General features: G+C 35.9%; 6 protein-coding genes across 14 annotated transcripts; 5 read left to right on the top strand and 1 right to left on the bottom strand.

Annotated features, from left to right (window-relative positions):
* Positions 1-69: 69 nt before the first annotated feature.
* LOC142540132 (uncharacterized) lies at positions 70-2,542 on the top strand. Its single transcript, XM_075646072.1, has 3 exons — positions 70-434; positions 1,862-1,969; positions 2,053-2,542. Exons 1-3 carry the CDS (start codon positions 132-134, stop codon positions 2,362-2,364), a joined length of 723 nt encoding a protein of 240 aa, XP_075502187.1. The 5' UTR covers positions 70-131; the 3' UTR covers positions 2,365-2,542.
* A 118-nt stretch (positions 2,543-2,660) lies between these two features.
* Positions 2,661-6,881, top strand: LOC142540131 (myosin-binding protein 7). Of its 2 annotated transcripts, none has more exons than XM_075646071.1 (4): positions 2,661-3,227; positions 3,333-4,951; positions 6,037-6,083; positions 6,506-6,881. In XM_075646071.1, the coding sequence occupies exons 2-4, from the start codon at positions 3,557-3,559 to the stop codon at positions 6,606-6,608; spliced, it is 1,545 nt and encodes a 514-aa protein (XP_075502186.1). In that variant the 5' UTR covers positions 2,661-3,227; positions 3,333-3,556; the 3' UTR covers positions 6,609-6,881. The 2 variants fall into 2 exon arrangements, with proteins under 2 accessions (XP_075502186.1, XP_075502185.1); XM_075646070.1 differs by having other exon boundaries at positions 2,661-3,233.
* A 1,070-nt stretch (positions 6,882-7,951) lies between these two features.
* LOC142540129 (arginine-specific demethylase JMJ22) lies at positions 7,952-10,465 on the top strand. The gene is made up of 2 exons (XM_075646069.1): positions 7,952-9,400; positions 10,027-10,465. The coding sequence occupies exons 1-2, from the start codon at positions 8,070-8,072 to the stop codon at positions 10,265-10,267; spliced, it is 1,572 nt and encodes a 523-aa protein (XP_075502184.1). The 5' UTR covers positions 7,952-8,069; the 3' UTR covers positions 10,268-10,465.
* A 1,208-nt stretch (positions 10,466-11,673) lies between these two features.
* On the top strand, positions 11,674-15,650 carry LOC142540127 (calcium-dependent protein kinase 20-like). The gene is given in 8 exon segments (XM_075646067.1): positions 11,674-12,622; positions 12,625-13,239; positions 13,551-13,694; positions 13,805-13,957; positions 14,339-14,454; positions 14,642-14,809; positions 14,982-15,206; positions 15,285-15,650. Coding segments are annotated over 8 exon segments (1,803 nt in total). The 5' UTR covers positions 11,674-12,321; the 3' UTR covers positions 15,366-15,650.
* A 2,755-nt stretch (positions 15,651-18,405) lies between these two features.
* Positions 18,406-22,875, top strand: LOC142540128 (sucrose-phosphatase 2-like). Its single transcript, XM_075646068.1, has 9 exons — positions 18,406-18,564; positions 19,780-19,863; positions 19,930-20,229; positions 20,341-20,442; positions 20,609-20,803; positions 20,907-21,197; positions 22,034-22,220; positions 22,390-22,436; positions 22,522-22,875. The coding sequence occupies exons 1-9, from the start codon at positions 18,409-18,411 to the stop codon at positions 22,612-22,614; spliced, it is 1,455 nt and encodes a 484-aa protein (XP_075502183.1). The 5' UTR covers positions 18,406-18,408; the 3' UTR covers positions 22,615-22,875.
* A 410-nt stretch (positions 22,876-23,285) lies between these two features.
* On the bottom strand, positions 23,286-26,102 carry LOC142540126 (protein WVD2-like 4). 8 transcript variants are annotated; one of them, XM_075646059.1, is made up of 9 exons: positions 25,994-26,090; positions 25,838-25,894; positions 24,990-25,553; positions 24,837-24,889; positions 24,669-24,761; positions 24,509-24,584; positions 24,340-24,411; positions 24,145-24,252; positions 23,286-23,896 (listed from the first exon to the last, which is right to left on the bottom strand). In XM_075646059.1, exons 3-9 carry the CDS (start codon positions 25,533-25,535, stop codon positions 23,570-23,572), a joined length of 1,275 nt encoding a protein of 424 aa, XP_075502174.1. In that variant the 5' UTR covers positions 25,536-25,553; positions 25,838-25,894; positions 25,994-26,090; the 3' UTR covers positions 23,286-23,569. The 8 variants fall into 8 exon arrangements, with proteins under 8 accessions (XP_075502174.1, XP_075502173.1, XP_075502180.1 ...); XM_075646058.1 differs by having other exon boundaries at positions 25,838-25,942; positions 26,036-26,072; XM_075646065.1 differs by having other exon boundaries at positions 25,854-25,894; positions 25,994-26,066.
* Positions 26,103-27,277: the final 1,175 nt, after the last annotated feature.

Raw genomic sequence — 27,277 nt, 5'->3', positions numbered from 1 at the left:
TGTGAGTTGTAGTTTTGAAGCATTGAAGGGGATTTTTGGAATTATTAATTAATCAAACTGAAAAAAGCACACATTTGATTTAACAGCGAAGCTTTCCCTTGAATCCTCTTTACCGAAGGATTCAACCAAAAATGGCGATTTCGAGATCATCGTCGAGCTTACTTTTGGCGATTTTAAGCTTAATCTCGTTGGGAGAATCGAGAAGTGATACAAACAACGTGTACTCTCCTTGTGCCGACGCGTCGGTTCAGAGATCTGACGGATTTACTTTTGGAATAGCGTTTGCGGACAGATCCGCTTTCTTTGTCAACGCCTCCGTTCAGCTTTCTCCGTGCGATCACCGCCTCTCACTGTCTAACTCACAGCTCGCCGCCTTCCGTCCCAAAGTCGACGAGATCTCCCTCCTCACTATCAATACCTCCAACTTCATGCCGGTACTATTGCTGTTTCTGAAATAGAACATTCATACTTTATTGCTTTATTCATTGGCAGGATGATGTAATATGTGTAGACTCCTGAGCTTGTTCTGTTTGTGAATTTGGAGATTGTGTGGTTTCGGCTTTAATGTGGTGCCTATGATTTTTTAATTTTTGGTTTATTTGATTGTGAAAAAGATTTGATTCTTTTTTTGTGGAGGATTATGGCTTCTGATTGTGCTTTTTTTAAAACTTGAAACTGTCTTTTACCGATTCTGCCTGGGAGATGTAAACAATAATATCAACAAGGTTCAGGGAAAATGTTGAAACTGAATGCCTAGAAATATGTCTTAGCGTGTGCTTGAGTGACAGTCGAATACTTTGGTCTTATTAGTTACGGCCAATGGGTCAGAAAAATTTGGTCCTCTGGCAGTTAATGGATTTGAATCATATAGAGTTTATATCAGAATTTTAGCTTTCATCTGGGAACTTATCAAATACCAACCTTTCATCTCTATCTCACAGATTTCTTTTGTTTCCTTATTTGTTTGTTTGTTTTTTTGGAGTAATTTGCCAAGAAAGGTGACAGGGGTCAGAAGAGGTATTTGTGGTGATATTAGCTTAGAACTTTAGGTATTTAGTGACATATAAGTTTACAGCTGTGCAAAGGCGTTTATGCCTGATTGTATCTTGCCTGTAAGTGTGGGCTGCTAGCAGTAAATTATGTCATAAAACTGAGTAGAGTGCACGGATTGAGTGTGTCCATTATGTCTTAGATGTGTATGTTATGAGGCACTGATGGTGATCATGCTATTTTAAAACTACTTATTTACAGGTATTCATATATTATCAATATTTGACCATTGTTGCTTGGATGTCCTTTTTGCGTTGAGTTTGCTGTACAATATTATGTGTTATATATTGGTAATCAAGAGAGCGGGCACAGACATAACAATTTCACACTGGTGTGTTTTTGGTATACAACAAGGAACGTACATACACAGTAACTCTTTCTCCCTTGAGTGTACGAAATTAGAGAGGCTGTTTATGATAAGGTTTTAAAAAATTAACCAGGAAGAAGGCTTTTGAAGTTGTTTGAGTATTTCCTTTTTTCGTTTAGCCTCATTCCTACTTGAAATGTGCATCTGTTTTTCCGCAAGATGGTTAACCACGAAACTAGTATATCTGGTCAAATGATGGTGATTCATAGAAAAAGAAAAAAGAAATTCAAGAATTTGGTTTATTCAACATTTTAATGCTGGACGAATAGTTGATGTCGCTATAGGAATCCAATTATTTCTTTATTAGCCTCTCCATTGAGTATTTTCTATATTTGTTAATCTGTGGAGTGTGTCTGGTTTCTGAATTTTGTGATACTGATACTGTTACCCTCGCTATCTTTCATCTGCGGTAATTACTTACAAGTTTTGATTTATAATTCCTAGGATTCTGTCGGAGGCTATATGGTGGCATTTGCGGGTCGAAAATATGCTGCAAGGTCAATCCCTGCTTTTGTCGCGAATAACACCTACATCGTGACCAGTTTTACTTTGGTAAGAAGCTAATCAATGCCAAGTCAATTTTACAAAGAATTAATATATATTCTTGTTACCTCATAGACTTTATGATGATTCAGGTTCTTGAATTCAAAAAAGGGAGACTGGAAAACTTGTTCTGGAAAAGAGACGGTTGTGCTTCATGTAAGGGTCAATCCAGCTTCGTTTGCCTAAACAATCAAGACTGTGCCATAAAATCTGGCGATTGTAAAAACCGAGGGGGGCCTGTAGACTGTAGCCTTGCCATACAACTAGCATTCTCCGGCACGGACAAGCACCAAGCCGTTTTCAATTCGTGGTATGAGGTTAGCAACCTTCGACAATATTCCCTCGTTAACCTTTATTCCAGTCTCAGGGACTCCCTCACCAGCCAATACAACAGATTCATCTAGAAGTTTGTGTGGTATTAGATTTATCAGTGTTGTAATTTTTCGCTTATGCTTGTCATCTTGAGATCCAAACCACTGTTTTGTATTTCTTTGATTTCGACTGGTTTTGTAAATTTGCTCATTTTTCACTTACTAGACACTGATTATCCATCTCATTGTTTGGAAAGTTGTATTAACGTCCCCCATTCAAATGACTTGTTTATAATCGCTTAACATACTTATGGGTAAATCGAATATATCTTTTTTCTTGTTAGAGGTGGATACGTACAAATACAATTGGGTTGATGTATAAATCTCACTAGATTGCGAGGATAAAATTAATCTCTAATTGACATCAGGAAACATGGGTCTCATATTATTGAAGTTTTATTTTATTTATAAATATAAAACGGATAAAATTTTGTTTCTGAAGAGAGAAGTTAATTTGGGTGGCCATTATTCAATTAAAAATTCCCAGTCAAAGGAGTGCTGCCCGTTGGTAAATGTCCATATCGTTACCCCTTGTTCTCCACTACCATTCAAACACCTCTCTAAAATAACCAACCATACAGAATAGACGTAACTACTTTCTCTCTCCCTACAAACAGAAACCAAAGATTTTCACGAAACACGAAGCAAATCCGATCAACAGCTTCAACGAGCTAGAGAACAATCTAGGGTTTCGAATTCCGTATCCAGCTCCACCTGACCTCCGAAATATACTATTCCCCTTGTTTTTTTTCAACTTCAATTTCCAGGAAGATTGTTGTCCATTTCAGATCAGGATTCCCGGGAAAATTCCTGCACGATTTTTGCAGCAACTGTTTCCGTTTCTGAGCTGCAAGATAAAGAGAAGATGCATGCACACGTGCATGTGACATGTATTGGTATTGGTATTGGAATTGTGTGCGATCATACGTTTTCATGAGGGAAAAAATCCCGAGGTTTTCGAAGTTATGCCATTTCATGATCTTTTGTTTTTATTTTTGTAGGGATTAACATTTTGATCTGAAACTTTTGATTGCAAATTGAGGTTGTCAGGAAGAAGGGGGAATTTTCATACATAACGGGAATGAAACTTATGGGTATATGCAGAGGAAGGTGTTAGAGCTTTATATCAAGCCGTGAGGAAGATTTCTGTAGTTTTATGTGAAATTTTTTTTCATTGTTGAATTTGAATCACCGGGTTTGAGGTTTGCTGGATGTTTTTTGGTATATGGAGTCTAAGAGCTCGCCCCCCTCAGCCAGCCTGGTCAAATGTTGCGACTGCGATTGTAGCTGTTCGGTGATGAACAGGTCTCTTTCAGGGACCTATCTCCGTTCTGTGAAGCGCAAGTACGATGATTTCGAGGAAGAAACTGAGTTCAAGATCCCAGGGTTTGTTATACCGCAAAATGCACGTGTCGAGATAGGAAATGAATGTGCGGCACTGCGTGAAACAGTCAGCAGTCAGCAGGTTACCATTCAGGACCTAATTTCAGAGTTGGAGGAGGAGAGGAATGCTTCATCTTCAGCTGCAAATGAGGCCATGTCTATGATTCTGAGGTTGCAGCGGGAAAAGGCAGAGATTCAGATGGAGGCAAGACAATTTAAAAGGTATGCGGAGGAGAAAATGGCCCATGATCAGCAGGAGACATTGGCACTGGAGGAATTGTTGTATAAGAGGGAGCAAACCATCCAGTCACTTACGTGTGAGGTGCAGGCTTATAGACACAGGATGATGAGTTACGGTCTCACAGAAGCTGAGGCTGATGGAGAGAAGGGTATGAGCAGAAATAATAGCATGATTGAGAACCTAGAAGGGCAACTTGAGATTCCTCCTTATGAGATTTATCCTCCTCTGAAGTGCTATTCGCAGGCTTATGTTGATGGCAATGGTGAAGCTGGTGACATTGAGAAATATGCCTTTGGAGAAACTCCACGTTCTCGAGATCAATTAAAGGACTTGGAGTATCGAATCAATCAATTGGAGAAAAGTCCTAGGACCATTCAACCTGATGGGGACTATAGTAGCACAAAAAATGTGTTTGAAAAGGTAATAGTTGGTCAATCTCCTAGGCGACCTAGGCATCTCAGAAAATTCTCAACTGACAGCTCAAATTCACTTTTTGTGATGAGTAAAGAAACGTACCCTGATTTTACCACTGACTCTCCAAATTATGTTGGTAGTTTCAAAAAGACGGAATTTTCTCGCATCGATGAAACTTCTAATTTAAAGAAAGTGGGTAATGCATCAGAAATTGGTGATGACATGAGTGACAGGGTTTACACAATTGATTCTATTCATCAGGAGGCTTCATTGAATGGCGTCATGGGCCTAAAGACTTCAGTTGCACTTGGTGATGACTTTATGATGACTCCAAGGGAGTCACCTAGCTATTCTCGCATTAGAGATATAGAGATTCAGAAGCTGTATGCGAGGCTTCATGCTCTTGAGGCTGATAGAGAATCAATGAGGCAGGCCATTATTTCCATGGGCACCGATAAAGCACAGATGGTATTGTTGAAAGAGATAGCTCAGAACTTGTGTAAAGAAATGTTGCCAGGAAAAAGCATGCCAGCCAGGAAACCATCAGTGGTTGAGAGTTTCTCCTTCATGTCAATATTTAAGGTGAGCGTGATGAATTGAATACTATTTATTTTTTCTTTTGATCAAAATCGAGTTTAAATCATAATGATTTTCCTCAAGCATGTTTCTTTTATTGACTTTGTCCCTGAATTTATTCTTGTTTGATTTGCAGCTGTCTTTAATTGTGTGATGTGATTGTAATGCCCTTTCACCAATCACCATAATTCAAAACCTTTCAAGCCAGCACATTGATCATATTTCTAATGTTCAGGGCTAGAACATTTCCAATGGACTGTTAATGAAATATGAATAATGTAGGAAGAAATTGGTACTTACTAGTGTGCATCAATTATTTCTAGAAATCACAGGTAGCAGGTTCATATCGTTTAGGACCGTTACCTTCACTGTGGTCCCATTAATAAAATATGGTGATGTGGGTCATATTTGGTACTTACTAGTGCAGTAGCGCTGGTCTACCTTGAGTTCGTGATAATTGATTTCAGAGTCAATGATACAGTTGTTGGTGAAGACAATAGTCCACGAATCTAAGTTTCTTCCAAGTAACATTATGTTTTCCACTTCAGAATGTAAAAATTCCAACTTGTAATACTAAATTCTGAGCTACATAAGCGTATTCCTAGAGGATCCGTTATTTGGTGTAGCATTCTGTATGCATTATTATGTGATTGAAATCACCATCGTGAGAAGGCTGCTATTTGTTCGTATTCTCCATTCTTCAAGTCTGCTCCATGAGTTTTTATCTTTCTGGATCGACTATATTTCTCTTATCTTTTGAGTTATTTAATGTCTTATCTCTCGCTATGTGATTCCAACAGATGTGTTTTCACCATGGAGTCTGTTGAGATGTTCACTGTGCATATTGTATCTGTTTTGGCTTTTAAACTATAGAAGCTACCTGTTCGGTCTCATGGCTATGTTAAAAGATTTTTCTGAAGCAATTTCAATTCTTTGAATCTTCGATTGCTTTTTCCTGGGATTGTGCAAGAGAAAAGAAAATTGTCGTGTTGTATAAATTTCAGCATGATTATTGCTGCATGCAAGTATCACTCGAAGAACATTTTTGTATCCCAGACAGCTGACTATTATTTCTCCTGTTTCTTGTTCAGTGGGTAACATCTTTTGTTTTCTGGAGAAGAAAAACACACAAATGCAGGTGAGTACATGCATACAAACTTTCAAACAACTGAATTCTAATTTGTATGCTCTTGTTAGTTGATACTTGATTGCTATAAGCATATACATACCAAAGCATTGTGTGTCTACTTGATTACATCTTTTCCCATTGCCATATTAAATTTGACATTTTTGGTTGAATATTTTGATATATCAAATTCACGTTGTCAAAAATAATATTTAACTAGCGGGGCTAGGAAACAAAAAGGATGAAAAAGACAGCTCGCACAATGCAATTGCCGTGGTACGATTGTATAATGTGTTGTGCGCACAAATAGGGTATCCACGGTTTTCTGTGTGCATTGAATTTTTTTTCTGCTTGATTAAGCTTCTTAGAGACTGAATATTAACAGCATTCTTGAGAAATTGTAGCACTTGCTAAATATTATACTGTTGGTTCAGGCACATGTTTGGATTATCAGCCAATAATGCAGGCTTGCTTGTGCTTTTAGAGCGAGGACCTCGTGGGAGGCAGTGGAAACCTGTATCACGTATACGCTTGTGAAATGGAAACTTCATCGACAATATCAGCACAAGACTGTTTCAAATACCTCGATTTTTTCTGTGATTACTATTTTTTGTGGCTTCTTCATTGTCACGGAATTTGATTCGATTAATTTGTTCATATTGTTCATCCACTTCTATCCTTGTAGGAATTGATTAGCTCATTTGGCTTTGTTGTTTTCAGCTAGTCTCGAGTTCCTTTGTGAATTACTTCAATCTCTACATGCTACAAATATGTATTTTCATTCTTTCTTTCTTTCTTTCTTTCTTTTTTTTTTTTTTTATTTACTTATATAACTTGCATCGAGCTGAATGTAAAGAAAAAAAAAAGGTTTTACACATACTTATATACACTGATAAAGTAAACTGATGAATTGTCGTTTTTATTAATTCATAGTATATTGGATCACACAATAGAAAGTTGTATCAACTAATAATTACAAAAACTCATATGATATTATTATGTTTATTATTCCCAAGTTATAACTTTTGTTAGCTCGATATTGTATCAACTGACCATTTTAAAAAAAAAATATGGATCACAGTAGAAAGTTATATCAACTAATAAGAAAATAACAAAAAACATCTGTAGAAAGAAATATTAGTTGATAGTTCATAAAAAAACTCCCAAATGTTGATATATAAAAACTTACGTGAGACCATCATCGTTGTTACACAATATAGACAATGATATCGATTCACCAGGTATACAATTTATTTTCTTTTTCAGTTGACGGTGTTGCAGCCTCGTATTCATATTTTTATTCAATAATATTTGCAGTTCATCATTGAACATCAAATCAGTTATGCATCAGAAATAGTGACAAATGATAAATCATGTTTATTTTATTACTTCATAACAGAGATATTATTTAAATCAATATAATGTCAATATTCTTTAATAAATCTTAGATTAATTATCGTCTTCTTTGGAAATATTGACAACTTTATATCTTATTACATGGAATTTCTCTAATAAATCATAGCAAATATCTATATTTATAAATCCTCAAAAAAATTTCAACCAAAAAGAAATTAAATTAATATTTTCAAGAATATTAACAAATCTTACATATTTTGAACAAATATTTAATCTTGATAGACATTGATATTAGATTTATTTCTTTCGATAACATTTATAGATCTTGAATATCAGGTCTCAATACTGAATTTTTTTTAGAGTTTCAATATCTTATATCATATTTTTATTATGATGCTCTTTAGATTCTCATTATATTAAATATTATATGACGTCGTAATCATGATTTTTTCTCAATACTATTTCAGAGTCATCAACATTGTTAACATAAAAATTCTTGTGTAATGGTGTCACTAATTAATTTTATGGGACGGATGTAGCGGTCGTGCCCGCATTCCACGGGGTTTCCCTTAGGAAAATTCCTTGCCAAAACTTTCTCCGGCGGCGCGAACTCACTCCGTTCGCCATTGCCAATGTTAAAAAATGCTTAGCCAGAGGAATCTGTTGCTCAAGAAGAACTCGAAGAAAAGAAAACAATCCCGCGAATCTTCTTCTTCCAAGCAACATATCAGCACCCAAAAACAGAAACTTGCTTCCAAAAATCGATACTCGGTGTCACCAACAGTAACCCAGATAGAATCCGAAGATGAAGAACATGAAAAGGCAGAAGGAGGAGAGGAGGGTAAATTTGACTTGAAAAACTCAGCACCATCGCACTCACATGGTGTCCAACCTTTGGGTAATCTTTACTTCAGCGCTTCATCCATTAATTCGAGAAACACCGGTCTTGGAAATCTTCGAACCCTCACGGATGAGCTTATTCTTGAAGTCCTTGGACTTTTGAGCGGGTCTCAATTAGGGGTTTTATCAACTGTGAGCAAATCTTTCTATATTTTCTGCAACCATGAACCCCTATGGAGGAGTCTTGTGTTGGAAAGTTGTAAAAGTGGGTTCGTGTATAAGGGTTCTTGGAGAAACACCTGGCTTGGCGAATTCAAGTGTTCGTATAACATGGTCAGTTCTGGAATTAAGGTTAGAGATTTTTATTCTGATTACTTGTTTCAAAGTTGGCTCTGTGCTAATCTTGAGATGAAGTCTGAGTGGCTTGAAAGGGATAATATAGTAAGGAGGAAGGAAATTTCTGTTGAGGAATTTGTGTTGACCTTTGAGGAGCCGAATAAGCCGGTGTTATTGGAGGGTTGCTTGGATAACTGGCCTGCATTGAAGAAATGGGACAGAGAATATTTGCTCAAAGTGTGTGATGATGTAAAATTCTCAGCTGGGCCGGTGGAGATGAAGCTCGATGACTACTTCAGGTACTCAGATCAGGTGAGGGAAGAAAGGCCCTTGTACCTTTTTGATCCAAAGTTTGCTGAAAAAGTTCCTCAATTGGGTATGGATTATGATACTCCAGCTTACTTTAATGAGGACTTGTTCAGTGTTTTGGGTGATGTGAGACCAGATTATAGATGGATTATTATTGGACCAGCGGGATCTGGATCATCATTCCACATCGACCCTAATTCGACGTCTGCTTGGAATGCAGTGATCCAAGGTTCCAAAAAATGGGTATTGTTCCCACCTGATGTGGTGCCACCAGGGGTTCATCCAAGCCCAGACGGTGCAGAGGTGGCATGCCCTGTTTCTATAATTGAGTGGTTTATGAACTTCTACGCTGATACCAAAATCTGGAAAAAGAAACCCATCGAGTGTGTCTGCAAGGCAGGAGAAGTAGTCTTTGTGCCAAATGGGTGGTGGCATTTGGTCATTAACCTTGAAGATTCTATTGCAATAACTCAAAATTTTGTTAGCAGGTTTGTTGCTTTTATTTCTGTTCTTTTATAATTACGTTCTGATTTTCATTTTCCTAACATGGATCCATCTCATGATTAACAATCGGTCTCCTAGTATTTTTGGGGAACTAAATTAATAGTAGGTTTTAAATTTTAATCACTAGTAACTTTCGCAGATATGGCCGAGTAATAGCAAATTACCAACTTTCTTGGCTTCTTCTAATATGTAGAATAAAGAGTGAAGACCATTCTCTGATTCAAGGTTCCGAGTTTTATATATCAGATGGAAATGGATAATTAGCATGTGTGTGTGTGTGTCAGCAGTATATAGAGATTTTAGAACCTTTAAGAAATCAATGAAAAGCTCACTCTCCATGTTTGTCTCTGGACAGTAACACTTAATATTCCTTGAACAAGTGGATAGAAATTTAATGTTACCTTTTTTTCTTTAGCTGGAACTGTATTCAGGTTCTCAATGCTATTGATGGCTAATGATAGTCGAGAGGTGCCTGAGGATGATAATCTAGCGATGATATAATGAAATGGGAAAACATGAAAATTTATGTTGGTTATCTTATAATTTACATGTACGATGCATGGTTTTGCAGAAGACTTGGAGGTCTGTGATATTTTTTATCCTCTTGCAGGAGGAATATATTGAATGTTTTGGATTTTCTAAAGAGGCCTAATGCATGTACTCTAGTCTCCGGAACAAGAGATAGAGTCAATTTGCACGAAAAGTTTAAGAAAGCTATCGAGTCATGGCTGCCCGGAACCTTGGATCAATTGAGAATGAAAGAAGAAGAGAAAAACAATCAGGAGAAAAAACTCTCTTTCTGGGAGTCGGCAACCGATTCCAAGGCAGGTGCCTTCAAGTTTTCCTTTTAAAAACTCATCTAAGGCAGCCTCCAGGACAAGGTTAAGGGTGATACTTCTTAATTTGATTTTAGTTTCATATTTTTGCAACCATAGAAGAATTGAGGAACAATTTTGATTTTTAAGTTTTGTTTCCCATTACCAAATAATAGTTTTTACGAAGGAGTCGACATTATTGATTTAAGCAAACTGATCTCTTTCCTTCTGTTCGCTGCATGGATTTATTTGATCAAGAGTATATTGTGTTGATACTTCTCTGTATTTCTGCTCGATGCCGTGAAGTTTCCATTAGTTTAAACGTCTACCATGGATAAATTTTGCAGAAACTCCACTATTCTCAGCAGCTATAATGTTTTTATTAAAGTGTTGATTTCACAGGAACCCGGAAAGTTTTTGCATGAACTAAATATGCCACTTTTCATGATCATTTCACACTACATATCAAGATATAACTTAAAATTGGGTTGAGACTTCAACATTTACGGGCAAATTTAACCCAAAAACTAATCGAAACAAATTGGGTTCAAGTAAATAGTTTTGAATATATGATATGTTGCTCAAAAAGTCATTAAAACTAATTTAAAAAAATCCTTTAAAAATTCTTCGACTGTAAACACAAAATATTTAAATAAAATTATTAGTAATAGTTTTTGGTAAAATAACACCAAAAACAAAACCCCAAGAATTAAAAAAAAAACTAACAGAAATGAACAAAAGGAGAAGATGGAAACGATTTTTGATAAGTACGCGAGACTAAAATTAGCATTCACACATTCAATTCGACATGCTAACATAAGGATAAATAAGATAATTTGGGTTGCGTTTATGTTAGCATAAAGATAGTACTTTATTACTGAATTCAATACACTAAAATTGATTTGGACATGTGAGGTCCATAAAAATATATAGCAAAAACTTGCGTGAGATGATCTCACGGATCATATTTGTGAGGATCTCTTATTTGGATCATCCATGAAAAATTATTACTTTTTATGTTAAGAGTATTACTTTTTATTGTGAATACCGGTATGATTGATATGTTTCACAGATAAAGATTCGTAAATAGTATCACAAGAAACATACTCAAAATATATAGACTCGACATAATCAAATTAAAATTAGAATTTTTAATTTAATGTCAGGGTATCTATCTTTATGCTAGTTTCTCGTTAAACGATAATTTGGTAATTACCTTTATAAACACCAATTTCCACACTTATCCGATTAATCTTAGTTTCAAAATATTATTAAGTAATGTTTCTTTCATACGTAAACGTGATTACAAAATATTTTGGTTTTCGGACAGAATTATGATTTGATTGAAAAATAAATTTTTAATTACAAATTTAGTATATAATAATTTCCTTGTTTGTATTATTTTTTGTATAATGGAATGAGAAATATGGAAGCTTGCCACCATACATGCTTTTATTTACGTGGAATAATATTTCCTGTCCAACTCCATCTTCACTTTTCGAGAATCCAAAACCAATCAAACGAATCGATCTGTTGATGTTTCCGGCCGAGTTGACTCGACAACTCGCTTTTCACATTCCTCAATTTTCTCACTTCTTCCTCCATTCATTTTTCCGTTGATCTTTTTTTTTTTTTCTGGTTTTGATCCATGATTCCTTACGCTTATAATAAAATATACGCGTTCATTTGCGTCCCCAGATTCTTATTATCATCAATGATTTGAATTTTGTTGTTCGTAATTCATTGTCGCGCAGGCTTTAAAGTTGCATTCGTTTACGGTACTGCAAATTATTGGGTTTCTTGTTCAAGATTAATATCGTGTTGTATCGCTTCAGAAATATTTTGCTTTTCTGGCTTCAATTTAATTAGGTTCCATTCATCAAAAAGATTGGGATTTTCGGGGTAGTTTCTCTGTTACATAGTCAAGATCGTCTTTCGGGGTCGAATTGTTGGAGGGCTTTTAAATTAAGGTCGTCTTGATCTGATATTGATGGTTGAAACCTATGTGGCTACAATGCTGTGAACGAGATCAACGAGGGCATGTTTGGATTCAAGAGGGTTAGGTATTATTTGAGGCTATCCAGCATTTGATGGGGAACACATGTGTAGGTCCAAACTTGGGCAAAAATGGCTTCTTACAATCCGTGACAGCTGCGGTGTGGAAAACTCGGCAGCCGGAGACCCTTCCGCCTCCCAATCAAGAACAGGAAGCCAGCAGTACTAAAAACAAGAATGGCGATCAAAACAATGTCAGCTCAGTTAGTCCAGATATCAAAATCTCTGATTTCGGTCAGGCTTGTGTACAAAGCGTCCCGCCAACACCAATTAAAATTGCGGCTGAGGAAGCCAACGTCGTGGATCCGCAAAATCTGGTGAAGCCAGAGGTGAAGGTGATCATAGTAGTACAAATACTGACAATGCCAGTAACAATCCCAAAGATGAGACAAAACATAATAAGCCTAGTCATATCAAGAGAGTTTCGAGTGTAGGACTGCAAGTTGAATCAGTTTTACAACGAAAAACAGAAAATCTAAAAGAGATATATAGTTTAGGGAAGAAGTTAGGACAAGGGCAATTTGGAACAACATATTTATGCGTGGAGAAGGGAACCAACAAAGAGTTTGCCTGCAAATCTATTCCAAAGAGGAAGTTAACTACAGAGGAGGATGTGGAGGATGTTAGGAGAGAGATTCAAATTATGCATCACTTGGCTGGACATCCAAATGTAATATCTATTGTAGGAGCTTATGAGGATGCCATGGCTGTTCATGTTGTAATGGAGCTTTGTGCGGGAGGAGAACTATTTGATAGGATCATACAAAGGGGCCATTATACAGAAAGAAAGGCCGCAGAGCTTGCTAGGATAATAGTTGGTGTTGTAGAAGCGTGTCATTCCTTGGGGGTTATGCATAGAGACCTGAAACCTGAGAATTTTCTTTTCGTTAATGAGCAAGAGGAGTCACCGCTTAAGACCATTGACTTTGGGCTTTCAATGTTCTTCAAACCTGGTACTCATGCATGGGACTTTGATCTAGTTTTGTTTTGTGTATTTAGATATATGTCTTAGAGTTTCAGGTAATTCTGGAATTGACCTCACAGAAATGGCCATTATTGTGATTGTGTGAATTAAATGAGGATGGAATGTTGTATAATCTTATCATTAACCTTTGTTATTAATTTTACATGATCTTGGATGATTTAGCGCAGAAATGCATGAATTTTCGAGATTAACTAGACTCCCTCTCTCTGTAGACCTATTTTTTGTATTCTAGTCTTGTTTTCTCAGTCCTGATTAGGTTTGAAAATTATAATTTTTCAGGTGAAACATTTTCTGATGTGGTTGGAAGCCCATACTATGTAGCCCCTGAGGTTTTAAGGAAGCACTATGGCCCAGAATGTGATGTCTGGAGCGCAGGAGTTATTATTTACATTTTGTTGTGTGGAGTTCCACCTTTTTGGGATGGTAAGCAATTTTTCTCCATATTTCTTGTTTTCTTTCTTCATACATATCTTATCATGCTTGAATCTAGCAGTTATCTGATTCCTTACTTGAAATCTTGTGTTTTGAATCAGAATCGGAACAAGGAATATTCGAGCAGGTTCTTAAAGGGGAACTTGACTTTGTATCGGAACCTTGGCCTAGTATATCTGAAAGTGCAAAAGATCTAGTCAGAAAAATGCTTGTGCGAGATCCCAAGAAGCGGCTCACAGCCCATCAAGTTCTTTGTGAGTATACTGCATGTACATTTATGAATAGCCTCTTATAATATAACATCTCCTAGTTACTACTGCTGTCCTCTTGAGAAAATGCAGTTTCGTAGAAGGCCTGAAGAATTAATTAAGAGTTGACCTAGATATGCATAAGAAATTGTTGTGGTGTTGACAAGGCTCAGCATTCTGAAGGAAATGCATGCAATAGAATAGAAACTTGCATGAGTTTCAATCGAGCATTTATTTAAAAGAATTTATTGTACTAACTACTTCCTCATACATCTGCATATTTGGAGGAAGATTTGATAGAGCATGTGAGCTGTAGTCTTTTGACTGCTTAAGGATGAATGGATTCAAATTATGAACGAATTTTATAAACACAATACATTTGTGCAGGCCATCCATGGTTACAAGTTAATAGTGAAACTCCAGATAAGCCTCTTGATTCAGCTGTTCTCTCTCGTCTGAAGCAATTTTCTGCCATGAATAAACTCAAGAAGATAGCCATCAGGGTATTTTATTACAGTTTTTTTGTTGTGTTACAGCCCACCTGTGGCAAAAAAAATAAAAAATGAACGCGTTGAATTTACCAGACTTCATTCACTGAAAATCTGCAAGTGTTTTTTCGTCCTAAAAGAGAGCAAAGAATATGGTAGATGCATTTTTCTACTTTTTACAAATCAATTATCTCATCAATAGGTTATAGCTGAAAGTCTCTCAGAGGAGGAGATTGCCGGGCTGAAGGAAATGTTTAAAATGATAGATGTGGATAACAGTGGACAGATCACTCTCGAAGAACTGAAAAACGGTTTGGAAAGAGTTGGTGCCGATCTGAAAGAGACTGAAATAGTTAGCCTGATGCAAGCTGTAAGTACAGATTATTTATCTTTGAGAAATTTCATTCTTTAATCGTTAATCCTAAACAATGAATCTTTGAAGTATGACTAATCCCCAGATGACTTCCTGAATAAGGGATCTGACATCAAGAAAATTTCTACCAGTCAACATCCTAACACCTTTTATTTCCTTGATAATTCAGGCTGATATTGACAATAGTGGAACCATAGACTACGGAGAATTTGTGGCAGCAATGCTGAATTTAAACAAAGTTCAGAGAGAAGATCACTTGTTTGCGGCTTTTTCATATTTTGACAAAGATGGTAGTGGTTATATCACACGGGATGAGCTCCAGCTGGCTTGTGAGCAATTTGGCCTAGGAGATGTTCACCTAGAAGAAATAATACGCGAAGTTGATCAGGATAATGTATATTATTTTCTCTAATATATTGAGCTTTCACATTTGGAAGAAAAGATTGTCTTACCAGTTTCACACATTTTTCAGGATGGTAGGATTGACTACAGTGAATTCGTGGCCATGATGCAAGACACTGGTTTTGGGAAGAAGGGACTCAAAACAGTTTAAAGATGGGGCTAAAGGGCACTTGTAAGTCAAATAATCCTTGAAACATTCATGTTCGTTACTTATGTAAATTTTGCTTTTGATATGAAAGGGAAAATTTGATGCATTTTGTTGTAAAGATCAGGTTGGAATTTAGATCAGGAACATGAGCATTGCCCTGTCCTTTTAGTTCGAACTTTTTTTTTTGTTCTTTCCATAGGTGGTTTTTTTGTGATGAAATTGTTGATCTGCAATTCCATTTAATTTTCTTAATTTATAAGATCTGAGCCATGTAACTGATTATGACAATCACTGACTCCTTTCTGGTTGTTAGACAGTATAATATACTATTACGTCTAACCTCTAGTAGGAAGTGGGAATTAAAAAACTTATAAGATAATGTATTTTTTGGATCAAAACTTTCATTAGTAGGGAAAATAATTAAAATCCTCTCTTTTTCCTGGAGATGAGTTGTACCTGTTATGTGCTTGTTGTGTTTGCCCCCATTCAACGCGTTTTCAGTTGCTTTTCACAGCTTTTAAAGCTGATCTAGAAGGTTGCTTTACGGTAAGATTGACTGATATTAGTCAATCCTGTGCTTCGTTTACTCTCATTTCAGATTATCGAAATTTGTTATTGGCCATAAATCGGTAAATATAACTTGACATTTTGACTTTCTCCAAATCTAATAGCGATTAAGAAATGATAAAGAGAGTTTATATTGTAATCATAGACAAGATGGACAGGTCATATAAACAGCCATCATTGACACGCCACAACCGATGCCCACCTGTTGAACCTCTCATGCAAGTATCCTTAACCAACCAAGTAATCGAAGAAGCTGTAAAAATGTGAAGAATGTGGTTTCCTTCTGGAATCAAGAATGGTTGGAATGCTAAAAAAATATACTTCCACAAGGATCTTCTAAATTTTTCCAATCAGCCTACAAATCGGGTATCAGGAAGCGAGATAAAATAACAAAGTAACTCCCCATTCAGAGCTCTGAAATCAACATTTTACCTCAAGTGCAAAATGGTGAAAATCAGTATTTGGTGGCAAAACATCAGCTTTAACTCCCATGTGTATAAACAAAAACGATGGAGCTTTAATATATAATCTTTGAAAACTTGCTTCTTCTTCAGGCAAATCTTCCATTTTTAAGAGCTTGCGTACTAAAATAAATTCACAGTAACATGATTCTGTGTAAAATAGTCGAACAAAAAAGCAAGCACATCAAGAAATGGTCGAACCGAGTTCATGGGAACAAATCAAATTTATCCCATCTAGTGGCATTCGAGATTATGGTCCTTGCAAAGAATCGCCTACCATCTGAAAGATTGACCCCCACCTGCAAGAAAGGGGAACGAGATATCTTCACACTAACAGATCTTAAAACGCAAAACACAGTGACAAGTGACTCGGGAGCTGTTAGACTCACAGCTTTTCCATTTTCGACCATAATATTTGTTACATTTGCTTTGTCTAGTATCTCACTCCCCTGATTAACAAAGCCTTTTGCTAACGACTTAGCGATTTCTCCAACTGGATAGTTGGTTTCCACTGGACTGAAAGTAACTTATTTTGTAAGACGATTTGGTTTCAGATTTAAATGGTATAATAGATATAACACCAGGGATTGTCTCACGTGGTTCATCATCTCCCTCACCATATTCTTGAAGGCGCCACTGCAGTCCGTTTCATGCACTGTACATAGACAACGTGTCCTGAGGCAAATTTCAGTCTTTGTTCGACAGCTTGCTTAATGAACTTCTTTTGATCTTTACAAAGTTTAACAGCCTCTTCGTCATCCAGCTTCGATAGCGAACATCCCATTTTTCTGCAGCTTATTATTTCTTGCTTGAGACTCCATTTAACTTCTATGCCTAACAGTGAAATCCAGGAAGGCTCAAAGTGATATAAAAACGCAATTCAACAACACCATAATATTCCAGGCACACGTTATCTCAAAAATCTTCAACTTTAACAGATAAACTGCACCTGCAACAAGAAACATCATATTAAGATTTAGCAAATATGGAAACTGTTAGTCTAAAGTAATAATTCCATGACTTATTATGCATGAGAATGGAGCATAAAATACCAGTCTATGAATGGGATGGCTTCCTGTGGTAGGTCTTTCTCATGCTTTGTGAAGGGATGATAGTCATTTTTAAGCAAGCATGTCGAACCCACATATGTATGTATATATTTATTTAAAACAAAATCTATTTAGGTTTTGATGTGAGTAGCCCCCATACTAACACACAAGAAATATAGCAGAAGAAAAGAGTACGTCGAAGAAAGAAATTCGGATTTTCATCGGCGGACCTTCTTCTCATTTTTGTGGGATTCTGGCATCTTGTTCATGAATATTTGAGTACCAAGATAAGCGGTTTAGATCACAGTTTCTATCTTTTATTTGCATGTTTTAATTGATGAGAGTGTCAAACTTGTATTTGAGTTTATTGTTGAGTTCCACGAGGGTGTACGCGAACCAAATCGAGCCGTACATGAAGAATTCTAAAGTTCGAATGAGATACATTATTTGAGCTCGAATTTGGTATGAAAAAGTATAAGATCAATTCATTGCAAGAAAAAGGCTTAAAACAGATTAGAAAAAATATTTCTTGAAGCACCACTTGTAAAATATTATCCACAACTCTTGAATGGGGAGAGCTGCTCTTACTCTATGTAGTATTTAATTGTATAAAAATAAATGTCATGAAAATTCATGTGATTTCTAATAGGAACACGTGATAACTGGTGTATATTATTTTCAAATATACAAAAACTTTTGTGACGATTTCATGAGTCAATTTTGTAAAACGACTCTTCTATTTGGATCACACATAAAAAAATATTATTTTTTATTATAAATATGATCAAGATTGACCCATCTAGAGATTCGTGACTCAGACTTACTAATATTGTATAAAATTTCTAATAATTTTAATAAAATATTAATATCAATATTGTCACTCTATTTTCTCTCCTTAATTAATTCTCGTTGGCTCCTATTTTGCATTACCCACCCGTTCATGATTGGGTTAACCCAACCATACCCGAAATGCATAAGATGACAAATAAATATAATACATTTTTCTTGAAAAGGAATATTTTTTGTGGTCACCATCCTCTGGCAACGAACATTCCAATTTCGTCACCTTTCTTCCTCGCTCGCTGTTCTTCCACCCCCGTCACGGCAGCCGCGGCTATTTCTCAGGTATATCGGAACACCATTTTCCTCTGTCTACGAATGTTGACGCATATTTTTATTTGTTGAGCGACGGTGGGTGTGGTCTGGGGCTGTGGCGGGCACGTGGGATCGAATCTTTAGATCTCTGTAGCGAGATATTCTGCCCCTTTCCTTTAAGAAATGGAATCTCGTGTTATGGCTTTTGATCTATGGACCGATTATAAGTTTTGAATGTGATTATCTTAAGGTTTGTACGTGTGATATTATTTTTCCCTTTGTGTGTGGATTGTGTTGTTTTGATTTGCTAAAAGTTCAAATCTTATCTTTGCCAATATCTTGTTTACAAGAAAGGTGTGGTTTTTTTCTTTTCATTTATAATGATACAATTTGCTCTCTCTTGGTGAATAAATTTGTTGGATTTCAATTTTTTTTATGGATTTTGAACGAAGTAGTTTGGAATTTGCTTTTGAATCTTAGTACTATTCCATTTATTCTACTGTATCGTGTAACAGGGGAAAAATTTTGATTTGGTGGTAGAGGTGTACGTTTTACTTGGTCTGAAATTGATCTTCCTAGACCCTAGTCTTAGTATTTTGCCCCAATTAGTTTCACGTTTTTGAAATATAGCTTGATATCTTTGCAAACTGATATCGCATCAGGTGAGAGCATGCTAAATAGATGTACATGATATAGTGGTGAAGGTGGAATTTTTTTTACCTTTTTATATTTTCCATCAGTTATCCGAGTGTTATGTGTGATGGATCAGTGCGGTTGGATCAAGTGATATGTTCTGATTGTGAATTACATTGCAGTTTTTCTGATCACCATATTAGCGTTTTGTACTATCGAATCTTCTACAATAACGTTGATACTCTTATTCTCTATGACTAAACGTTTTGTTATCTTCATTTTTTTGTTTGCTTCATTAGTTATTAGTTATAATTATATTATTGAATCATGTGATCTGTATGTGACGACGGTGTTATTTTTGGAGTCTGTCTATTTTTGTAAATTGTTTACTTGAGAGTAGATTGTAACAGATAAGTCCTAAATTTAGTATAAACTTCTCAAGTAAGTTTCTCTCTCTCATTTCAGTGTCGTAAAATGTATAGAATGTCTATGCCTTGTTTGCCTTTTAACTATATTATCGTCGAGAAGGAGGAACTGTTTTTTATAAATGAGTGGTGATGAAAATTATTATTTTTTTACTTTATCCCCTCATTGTTACCTATTTATTTGCAGATTGAACCTTACCTTAGGACAAGCATGGACAGGCTTTCTGGTGCTGCACGCCTCATGATTGTCTCGGATCTTGACCATACGATGGTAAGTTTTTGCTTTTGTTATCCAGTTTGTGTGGATGGAACTAATATGAGAGACTGTATACTTTAGGTTGACCATCATGATCCCGAAAATCTCTCTCTTCTTAGATTCAATGCCTTGTGGGAATCCAAGTATCGTGAAAATTCCTTGTTGGTGTTTTCAACTGGAAGGTCACCCACACTATACAAGGAGCTAAGGAAAGAGAAGCCAATGCTAACTCCTGATATCACAATATTGTCTGTTGGAACTGAAATAACATATGGAAACTCTATGATACCAGATGAAGGCTGGGTTGAATTCTTAAATCATAAATGGGACAGAAACATAGTATCTGAAGAGACAAAAAAATTTTCTGAACTTAAACTTCAGGTATTGTCATAGATACATCATAGAGATTTATATGAATCAAATATTACCATATTGTCAGTAAAGTTTGCATGGGAATATATGGTCTATCTAAAATATTTTGTGGCCATGCAGTCGGAAACAGAGCAACGGTTACACAAAGTAAGCTTTTATGTTCAGAAAGACAAGGCTCAGGAGATTATGAAGGCTCTTTCAACGCGCTTGGAAGAACGTGGGGTATGGTAATTATTTCCCATTTATGTGTTGCCATGTCATGTTCAACTAAGTTATATTTATGCAAAATCTTGTTATTGTATGCCACTGGAAATGAAATAGAAGTGATCTATATTCAGCATTCTTCTCTTTGGCTTAGTCCCTCACCTCGCAGCTCTGTGGTTTCCAGTTGGATGTCAAAATAATTTACAGTGGGGGAATAGACTTGGACATACTGCCACAAGGTGCTGGCAAAGGGCAGGCACTTGCTTATTTGCTTAAAAAATTCAAGGCTGAGGGAAAAATGCCTGACAATACACTTGCTTGTGGCGACTCTGGAAATGATGCTGAACTCTTTAGCATTCCAGACGTACATGGTGTCATGGTCAGTGTTTCACAAAATATTTGCTACAATTTGCTTCCCCATGATGGAATCTCAAGATGATGAAAATTAGTTTCTGAAAGCTTTTTTTTTCTCTCTTTTACAGGTGAGTAATGCCCAGGAAGAATTATTGCAGTGGCATGCTGCCAATGCAAAGGGTAATCCTAAAATTATACATGCAACGGAGAGATGTGCGGCTGGTATTATACAAGCTATTGGTCATTTTAACCTTGGTCCAAGCACATCTCCGAGAGATGTTACAGATCTGTCCGACTCTAAGATGGAGAACTTTGATCCTGCTTATGAAGTTGTAAAGTTTTACATATTTTATGAGAGATGGAGACGTGCTGAAGTTCAAAGTTCGGAGCTGTATTTAGCAAATCTGAAAGCAGTTTGTGTATGTTCGTTTCTCTATGTAACTTTTTATCTTTATGCACACATTGCTTGCATGCTTTGGGGTTGCTGTTAATCTGGTCTTTGTGTGTGTGTGTGTGTGTGTGTGTGTGTGTGTGTGTGATAATCAAATGTTTCCGGATTCTCTGCTGCATGAAGTCTGGGAGCGTGATATTTATATTTATTTTGTAGGTTCTTTTGCTATTCACTCTGGTGTGAGCTTTTTATTCATTATCATTTAAATGTTGACAACTGCTATACATTTGAGACCTGAACTGGCTTTGGGTTTTATTCTTTGTCAGAATAAATGAGCCCAGGATAGATTAGCATATCAAAGATATTTGTTATCTTTGTTAAGTGAACCTGATGTTGTTGGTTTGTTTCTAAAGGAAAAAAAGGGGATTGAAATGTTAAAGTGGACAAGTCACAGCACATTTTCATTTTTTCTATAATCCAAGACATGCCAATTTTTCACAGATGGTTGTTTGCAAGTTTCAGTTTGAAAAACTGTGCTGTCAAGTGTTTGGCCCAAATATATATTATCAATCGGAAGGATGCACTCTCTGCACCCAGATCTATGGTTTTATATTTTCCGTGGTTTATTTGAATTTGAACTTAAACTTTAAAGCAGCCGGCTGAACAAAATTGAGAAAAAACTTCATTAATGTGTTTATAATCAGCTTCACCTCCTAAATATGATCGTGCCATTCTTTCTTTGTTTTTTCCTATATTGACAGTTTGTATTGCTGTCCTAGGAAAAAAACGGTGTTGGAATTCATTTCTTTAAATTTCCTGGTGAGGTATAGCTATTGAGCTTCAGCTATCTACTTTCTTTGGCAGTCACCATCCGGGATTTTTATTCACCCATCTGGCATCGAGCAATCTCTTCATGACTGTGTAAACTTGCTTAAAACGTGTTCCGGTGACAAACAAGGGGCAAAGTTCCGGGTTTGGGTGGATCAGGTTTTACCCTTACAGATTGGTTCAGACTCATGGCTAGTGAAATTCAAGAAATGGGAGCAACTTGGTAGGTCCCGATTTCCCTGCTTGCTGGCATTTTACTCGAGCATCCTTTGAAAATGAAGCTTTTTTATTTATTTTTACATCACACTAAAGTTTAGTAGTAGAAACAAATACCATCTCTAATTCATCTTATGCCTTTTTTGATTTGATATATAAGCTGTTGTATTGTGCAGGCGAAGAGCGAAAATGCTGCCTCACCACTGTTTTGTTAAGCTCTAAGGTACTAGATTCTGAATTACATTTTGTGCTGAATCGAATCCATTTCTTTGCGCTAATCCTTTTACATATGATGGGTTTATCCACAGGATATGAGTGTTGCAGGACTTACTTGGATGCATGTCCACCAGACATGGTATGATGGGGAAGGGCAAAACGGTCATCCAGACTGGCTATTCTAGGCTGCATTTTAGGATTAGTGCTATTACTACTTTCTCCAGGTATTAATAATTCACGTATGCCATTCAACCTCAGAAACATGATGGCTTCTATTTTTACGTGTACTGTTAATAATTTACATATGCCAGTCAATTCTCTTCACATTCATGTGAGAGCTTAGAACAATGCCAATAAACTATATAACGATTTCAGTGTACTAATTTTTTTTTTCAAAAATAACCAGCAACTATATAAAAAAATAGTGGGAAAAAACTCACGAGTCACTTCATTTTTAGCCGCTTTTGTAATGGTTTTGATACCGTGTTTGTTTACGGTTTGATAGGATTGGAATATTTATAGTGGAAAGACCGATAAATTCAATCAAAGATGTGTGATGATTTTGAACATCGATACTTCCATAAATTTTTCATGCATGCAGGGATTGATATGAAAACTGAATATACATGGCCGCCGATAATTTTACTAAAAAATATGTATATTTAGACTACATCCTTTGAAAATGTAAAGAACAAAAACATATTTTTATTATGTTCGCGTAAAGAACTTGTACAAAACTCAAATTTAGGGGCAAAGGCCGCCCGTGGTCGCTCCAGCAGTCACCCACGACGTAATTCTCTCCGCATACAACCATGGAGAGAATTACTGATCATCATGCGCAAGGGAATCAATCATATAAATGCCATCAAAAATAGATTGAAGAACGGGTTTACAGCCACGCCATACAGATTATAAATATACCCCTTAAAACTCGTATAAATACATGACAAATGATGGTATGGTATGGAACACAGATATATATATCTCAAACTTTAACATTACATACAAAATGTAGCTCTATGATACAAAGCGATGAAAAACAACGTTCGAAGAATTTGAATCTTTTACCCTTCAATCCATCAATCAAGGACTTCAGCAGGTGTACCTTCTGAATTTTTTAGAGCAAGATTTGAGCCATGTTCATCGGTAGACTTCACCCCCTTCCTGTATTGGCTCCTCGAGCGATTCTACAATGCAATGAGGCCGATTTTGTGTTTCTTCCAACTCTTCTTTCTCAGCAAGTTTCACCTTTCTTGGAGTCAAGGATTCACGAGATTGAGACTTGGCTATAGAGTTCTTGATGGATTTCTTCAAAATAGCGTTGCCCATTTCACTGTTTCTTAAGGGAACCTTCTGCGATTTGGCATCACCTCTATGCAAACCACCATTGTCGTGGGTGTTGCTAGACATGGAGGCAATTCCCTTGTTCCTTCCTAGCTTGGGCGATATCGGACGAGTAGTCGGCAACTGATGATCATCACATGGAAAAACTAATCATTATTTTTGTATTGCAATTATTGCCAAAGAACATTTGATGTCCTTCTTATGATGCACACACTGCATGATGATTCATCATAGTACTGAAGTTTGAGCTACTTCTTTGAAATCCAACATCAGTTTTTTCATTTACTTGAATAACTATCAAATGTGTACAAACAATTTTACTGCAAGAATCAGTGGAAAATGATGTACTCAAGGTAGTTATTAGTTATTACCTTCTTGAGCTCAACTTTTGCAGGGGGTTCTTTGTAGAAACTAGGCATAGGTGTAGCTTTAAACGTCAAACTCTTTCTCAGTTGCTTTATTTCTGCCTCTTGATATTCCTATTATCGAACCCATAAGATAAAAAGACTAGCAGTTCAATGAAAACAAAAGTACACCGAAAATTAGAAGCTATCTTTATCGAGAACCTTTGATCGTGCTTGCAAGTTACTTTTCTCCACTTCCTTGGCATGTATCTTCTCTTCTATCTTTGATAAGAACTGATGAGCAAGATCAAAATACCCATATTTACATCATGCCTCGATGAACAAACAATTCGATTTCTAAGCAATTTACGATGAATTTTAAATTATCCACCTCTTTCCGTTTTTCAGCTCGCTCCTCCAACCTAAAGATGGGGATGATGTTCTTCTGTGACCGAGGAGTAGCATTTCTATTAAAAGTACGAAATTCATCAACATATCATTCACAAAACTAGAAGAAACATGAAAAAAATGGCTCGATCGATGAGCATTACGAAGAAGTGGTGGACTGAGCATCATCCTCCTTCGCGGGCAATGAAACATTGCTGCCACTTTCTGCACTTTTCTCGATCAATCTGCAACCATTACTGATTTCAATACTCAAAATGAGTGATTACATGCACTTTAGAAAAATCGAATTGAGCATAACACAATATCCTTACACTTCAGGTGCAAAGTTGGGTGCAGTACCATTAGCGGATGCATGTTTCACAGACTGAATGTAATATAAAAGTTTCAGAAAACCATTAAAAAATGCTATTCAAAGAATCAAGAATTAACGAGATAGGAAATTTGAAGGAGAAATGTTGTTTTACTATAGATTGACGAAGGCTTGAACTAGATGGTAAAGTTGTTCTTCTGCCAGCTGCCTTAGGAGACGACACCTTCTCGGATGAGTTCAAACTTGAACCAGAACTTGAGTCCACTTTTGAATATTTGGACTCGACCTTTGGACCGTTTTTATGATTCTGCCTTGCATCTGTTTTAACCGGGTGCAACTCAATGCTTCGTTTCATAACATCAGAATGGCGGCCCCTAGCTGGGAATGACAGGCTTTTACTCAAACCTGGTTTCATGTTTCGTCCGAACACAGCTGTTCCTTTTGAGTTCGATAGATTCTTGTCCAATTTATTGGTGTTGAGGTCATCATTCTTAGAACCTTTGATCGTATTTGGTGATTTGGTATCCAACGTTTCGACATCTGCCGCAGATATTATGCAACCATGTTGTTTCTCTTTGGTCACCTGATCATTTGGTTCACTGCTACTAGTAATCTCGTTGTTTAGATCAACAGTTGAATCTTCTCCCTGAAAGATAACTTCTTTTTCATCCTCAATATGAAACACAGATTCGGTCTCCATTTCCAAAAAATTGTGGCCCTAAACCAAGTAGGAAAAGACTTTAAGAAACTGCAGACCAAATACCTCATTTTTTCCCCAACTCAAAAAATAGTCGTGAAATATGCAAAAATGATAGATTGAACAAAAACCCAGAAATCAACTGCAAGTTTTAGAGATCCAAATGCAGAAACTATTCAAAATCTGTAAATTTAACACTTCTTTTCCAGTTTCCATCGTACTTCCACAAAACCTCACCAAACAAACAGATTAAATGATCTTGAAACCCGAAACCGTAAACCATGAATTCAAACTAGAAAACTTACAAAAGATCAGACAGACCACCGTAAGAGATCCTCAGAACATTGGGTGCACAACTGTAGCTGTAAATTATCAAACTCACGTATGGATCATAACAGCAAAGAATCCACCTGTACAGAAATCAAGAAACGGAGCATTTAGACAACTTACTGTAGCATTACCTAAGGCTTAAGGCTGTGGATTGAGGGAGGATCAACGCTCACAACAAATGATTTGTAAAATGTTGCTTTCAATAAAGGCTGAATCATACCAAGGTGACCAGTTCCTTTCTTTCGTTCAACGGAGAATTTCAAGTGTTTTTTCTTTTAATAAATAATAAATGGTCTGCCTGGTTCTTGGGCACTTTAAATTACTAAATTGCCCATGCCCTAACTACCAGTAACTGCTACTCCAATTTCCGAGGGAAAAGAAAGTGATATGCAAAGGTTCCCTCTCCCTCTAAACAATAAAGTCGGAGGCAATTATGTTATTAGCTTTAGATTATCAAATGTGGAACATTTAAATTAATCTAAATTTTAGTTAAAAATAATTGTTATGCATTAAGTGAACTTGATTATTTTCTAGATTCTACAAGAGTACGATGACAAAGTAATTAAAAAAATAAAACATAAATATATCATTTGATTGTTAATGATCATCGACAAAAAATCTTCACTCTCTCTAGTATAAAATTTTGAATAAACCAAACAAAAAATTATTGTATAGTTAAAATTATAATATTTAGTATAATTATTGGGTTATGGGTGCCCTGTGCCTGTAACGTATTGTACAAATATTATGTTTTATATACATATTTATTTGTCGAATTTTTTAAAAATCATATCTGATATCGAAATGATATTTTTGTCTAGTTCAGTATGATTTTTTTTATTTTACACTTGAGAACATCATTTTCTTAAAAAAAATAATTGACCGAGTCGATTTTACAAATTTCTTGAATAATAATCTACTTAGGTACCGTTTGGTTCATGGTATGAGATATATAGTATGGAGATAAGTAATATTTTGTAATAATAAAGTAAATAGAAAATGATAGTTAATATAATGTTTGATTTTATTGATTTGATTGATTAAATTTGAGATAATATGATATTACCATTTTGTTATTGTTGAAAATATTAATAGAATATTAATAATATTATTTATTAAGGATAATATCGTAATTTTATATTATTGATTTGATTGATGTGAGATAAATTATTACGAATTTGATTGATGTGAAATAAATAATTAATAATTTGATTGATCGAGATAAATAATACTTGTACAAAATAAGTGATATAATAGGACTATTTATATTAATACTTACAAGTACTTGAACCAAACAGTACCTTATTTGAGGCAATTTCTCATCATACATTTTGACATTCTTGCTTGCAAACATAAATCTTCTGTAACAAATAGTAATGACATTTAATTTTTTGTTAAGCACAAGGGCATAAAAG

The sequence above is a fragment of the Primulina tabacum genome, chromosome 3, assembly GCF_025594145.1.
Source record: "Primulina tabacum isolate GXHZ01 chromosome 3, ASM2559414v2, whole genome shotgun sequence".
Lineage (NCBI taxonomy): Eukaryota > Viridiplantae > Streptophyta > Magnoliopsida > Lamiales > Gesneriaceae > Primulina > Primulina tabacum.
Note: the sequence above shows the minus strand (reverse complement) of the source record. Positions and strands in the feature narration are given on the sequence as shown.

Coding starts and splice junctions, on each gene's coding strand:
- LOC142540132 (XM_075646072.1), top strand. CDS start 132: ATGGCGATTTCGAGATCATCGTCGAGCTTACTTTTGGCGATTTTAAGC. Junction 435..1,861: donor ATACCTCCAACTTCATGCCG/GTACTATTGCTG, acceptor TATAATTCCTAG/GATTCTGTCGGAGGCTATAT. Junction 1,970..2,052: donor TCGTGACCAGTTTTACTTTG/GTAAGAAGCTAA, acceptor ATGATGATTCAG/GTTCTTGAATTCAAAAAAGG.
- LOC142540131 (XM_075646071.1), top strand. CDS start 3,557: ATGGAGTCTAAGAGCTCGCCCCCCTCAGCCAGCCTGGTCAAATGTTGC. Junction 4,952..6,036: donor CCTTCATGTCAATATTTAAG/GTGAGCGTGATG, acceptor TTTCTTGTTCAG/TGGGTAACATCTTTTGTTTT. Junction 6,084..6,505: donor AGAAAAACACACAAATGCAG/GTGAGTACATGC, acceptor CTGTTGGTTCAG/GCACATGTTTGGATTATCAG.
- LOC142540129 (XM_075646069.1), top strand. CDS start 8,070: ATGCTTAGCCAGAGGAATCTGTTGCTCAAGAAGAACTCGAAGAAAAGA. Junction 9,401..10,026: donor ACTCAAAATTTTGTTAGCAG/GTTTGTTGCTTT, acceptor ATCCTCTTGCAG/GAGGAATATATTGAATGTTT.
- LOC142540128 (XM_075646068.1), top strand. CDS start 18,409: ATGCATAAGATGACAAATAAATATAATACATTTTTCTTGAAAAGGAAT. Junction 18,565..19,779: donor CAGCCGCGGCTATTTCTCAG/GTATATCGGAAC, acceptor ATTTATTTGCAG/ATTGAACCTTACCTTAGGAC. Junction 22,221..22,389: donor CAAGAAATGGGAGCAACTTG/GTAGGTCCCGAT, acceptor TGTATTGTGCAG/GCGAAGAGCGAAAATGCTGC.
- LOC142540126 (XM_075646064.1), bottom strand. CDS start 25,535: ATGGAGACCGAATCTGTGTTTCATATTGAGGATGAAAAAGAAGTTATC. Junction 24,762..24,836: donor CCCAACTTTGCACCTGAAGT/GTAAGGATATTG, acceptor TATTGAAATCAG/TAATGGTTGCAGATTGATCG. Junction 24,585..24,668: donor GCTCAGTCCACCACTTCTTC/GTAATGCTCATC, acceptor TACTTTTAATAG/AAATGCTACTCCTCGGTCAC.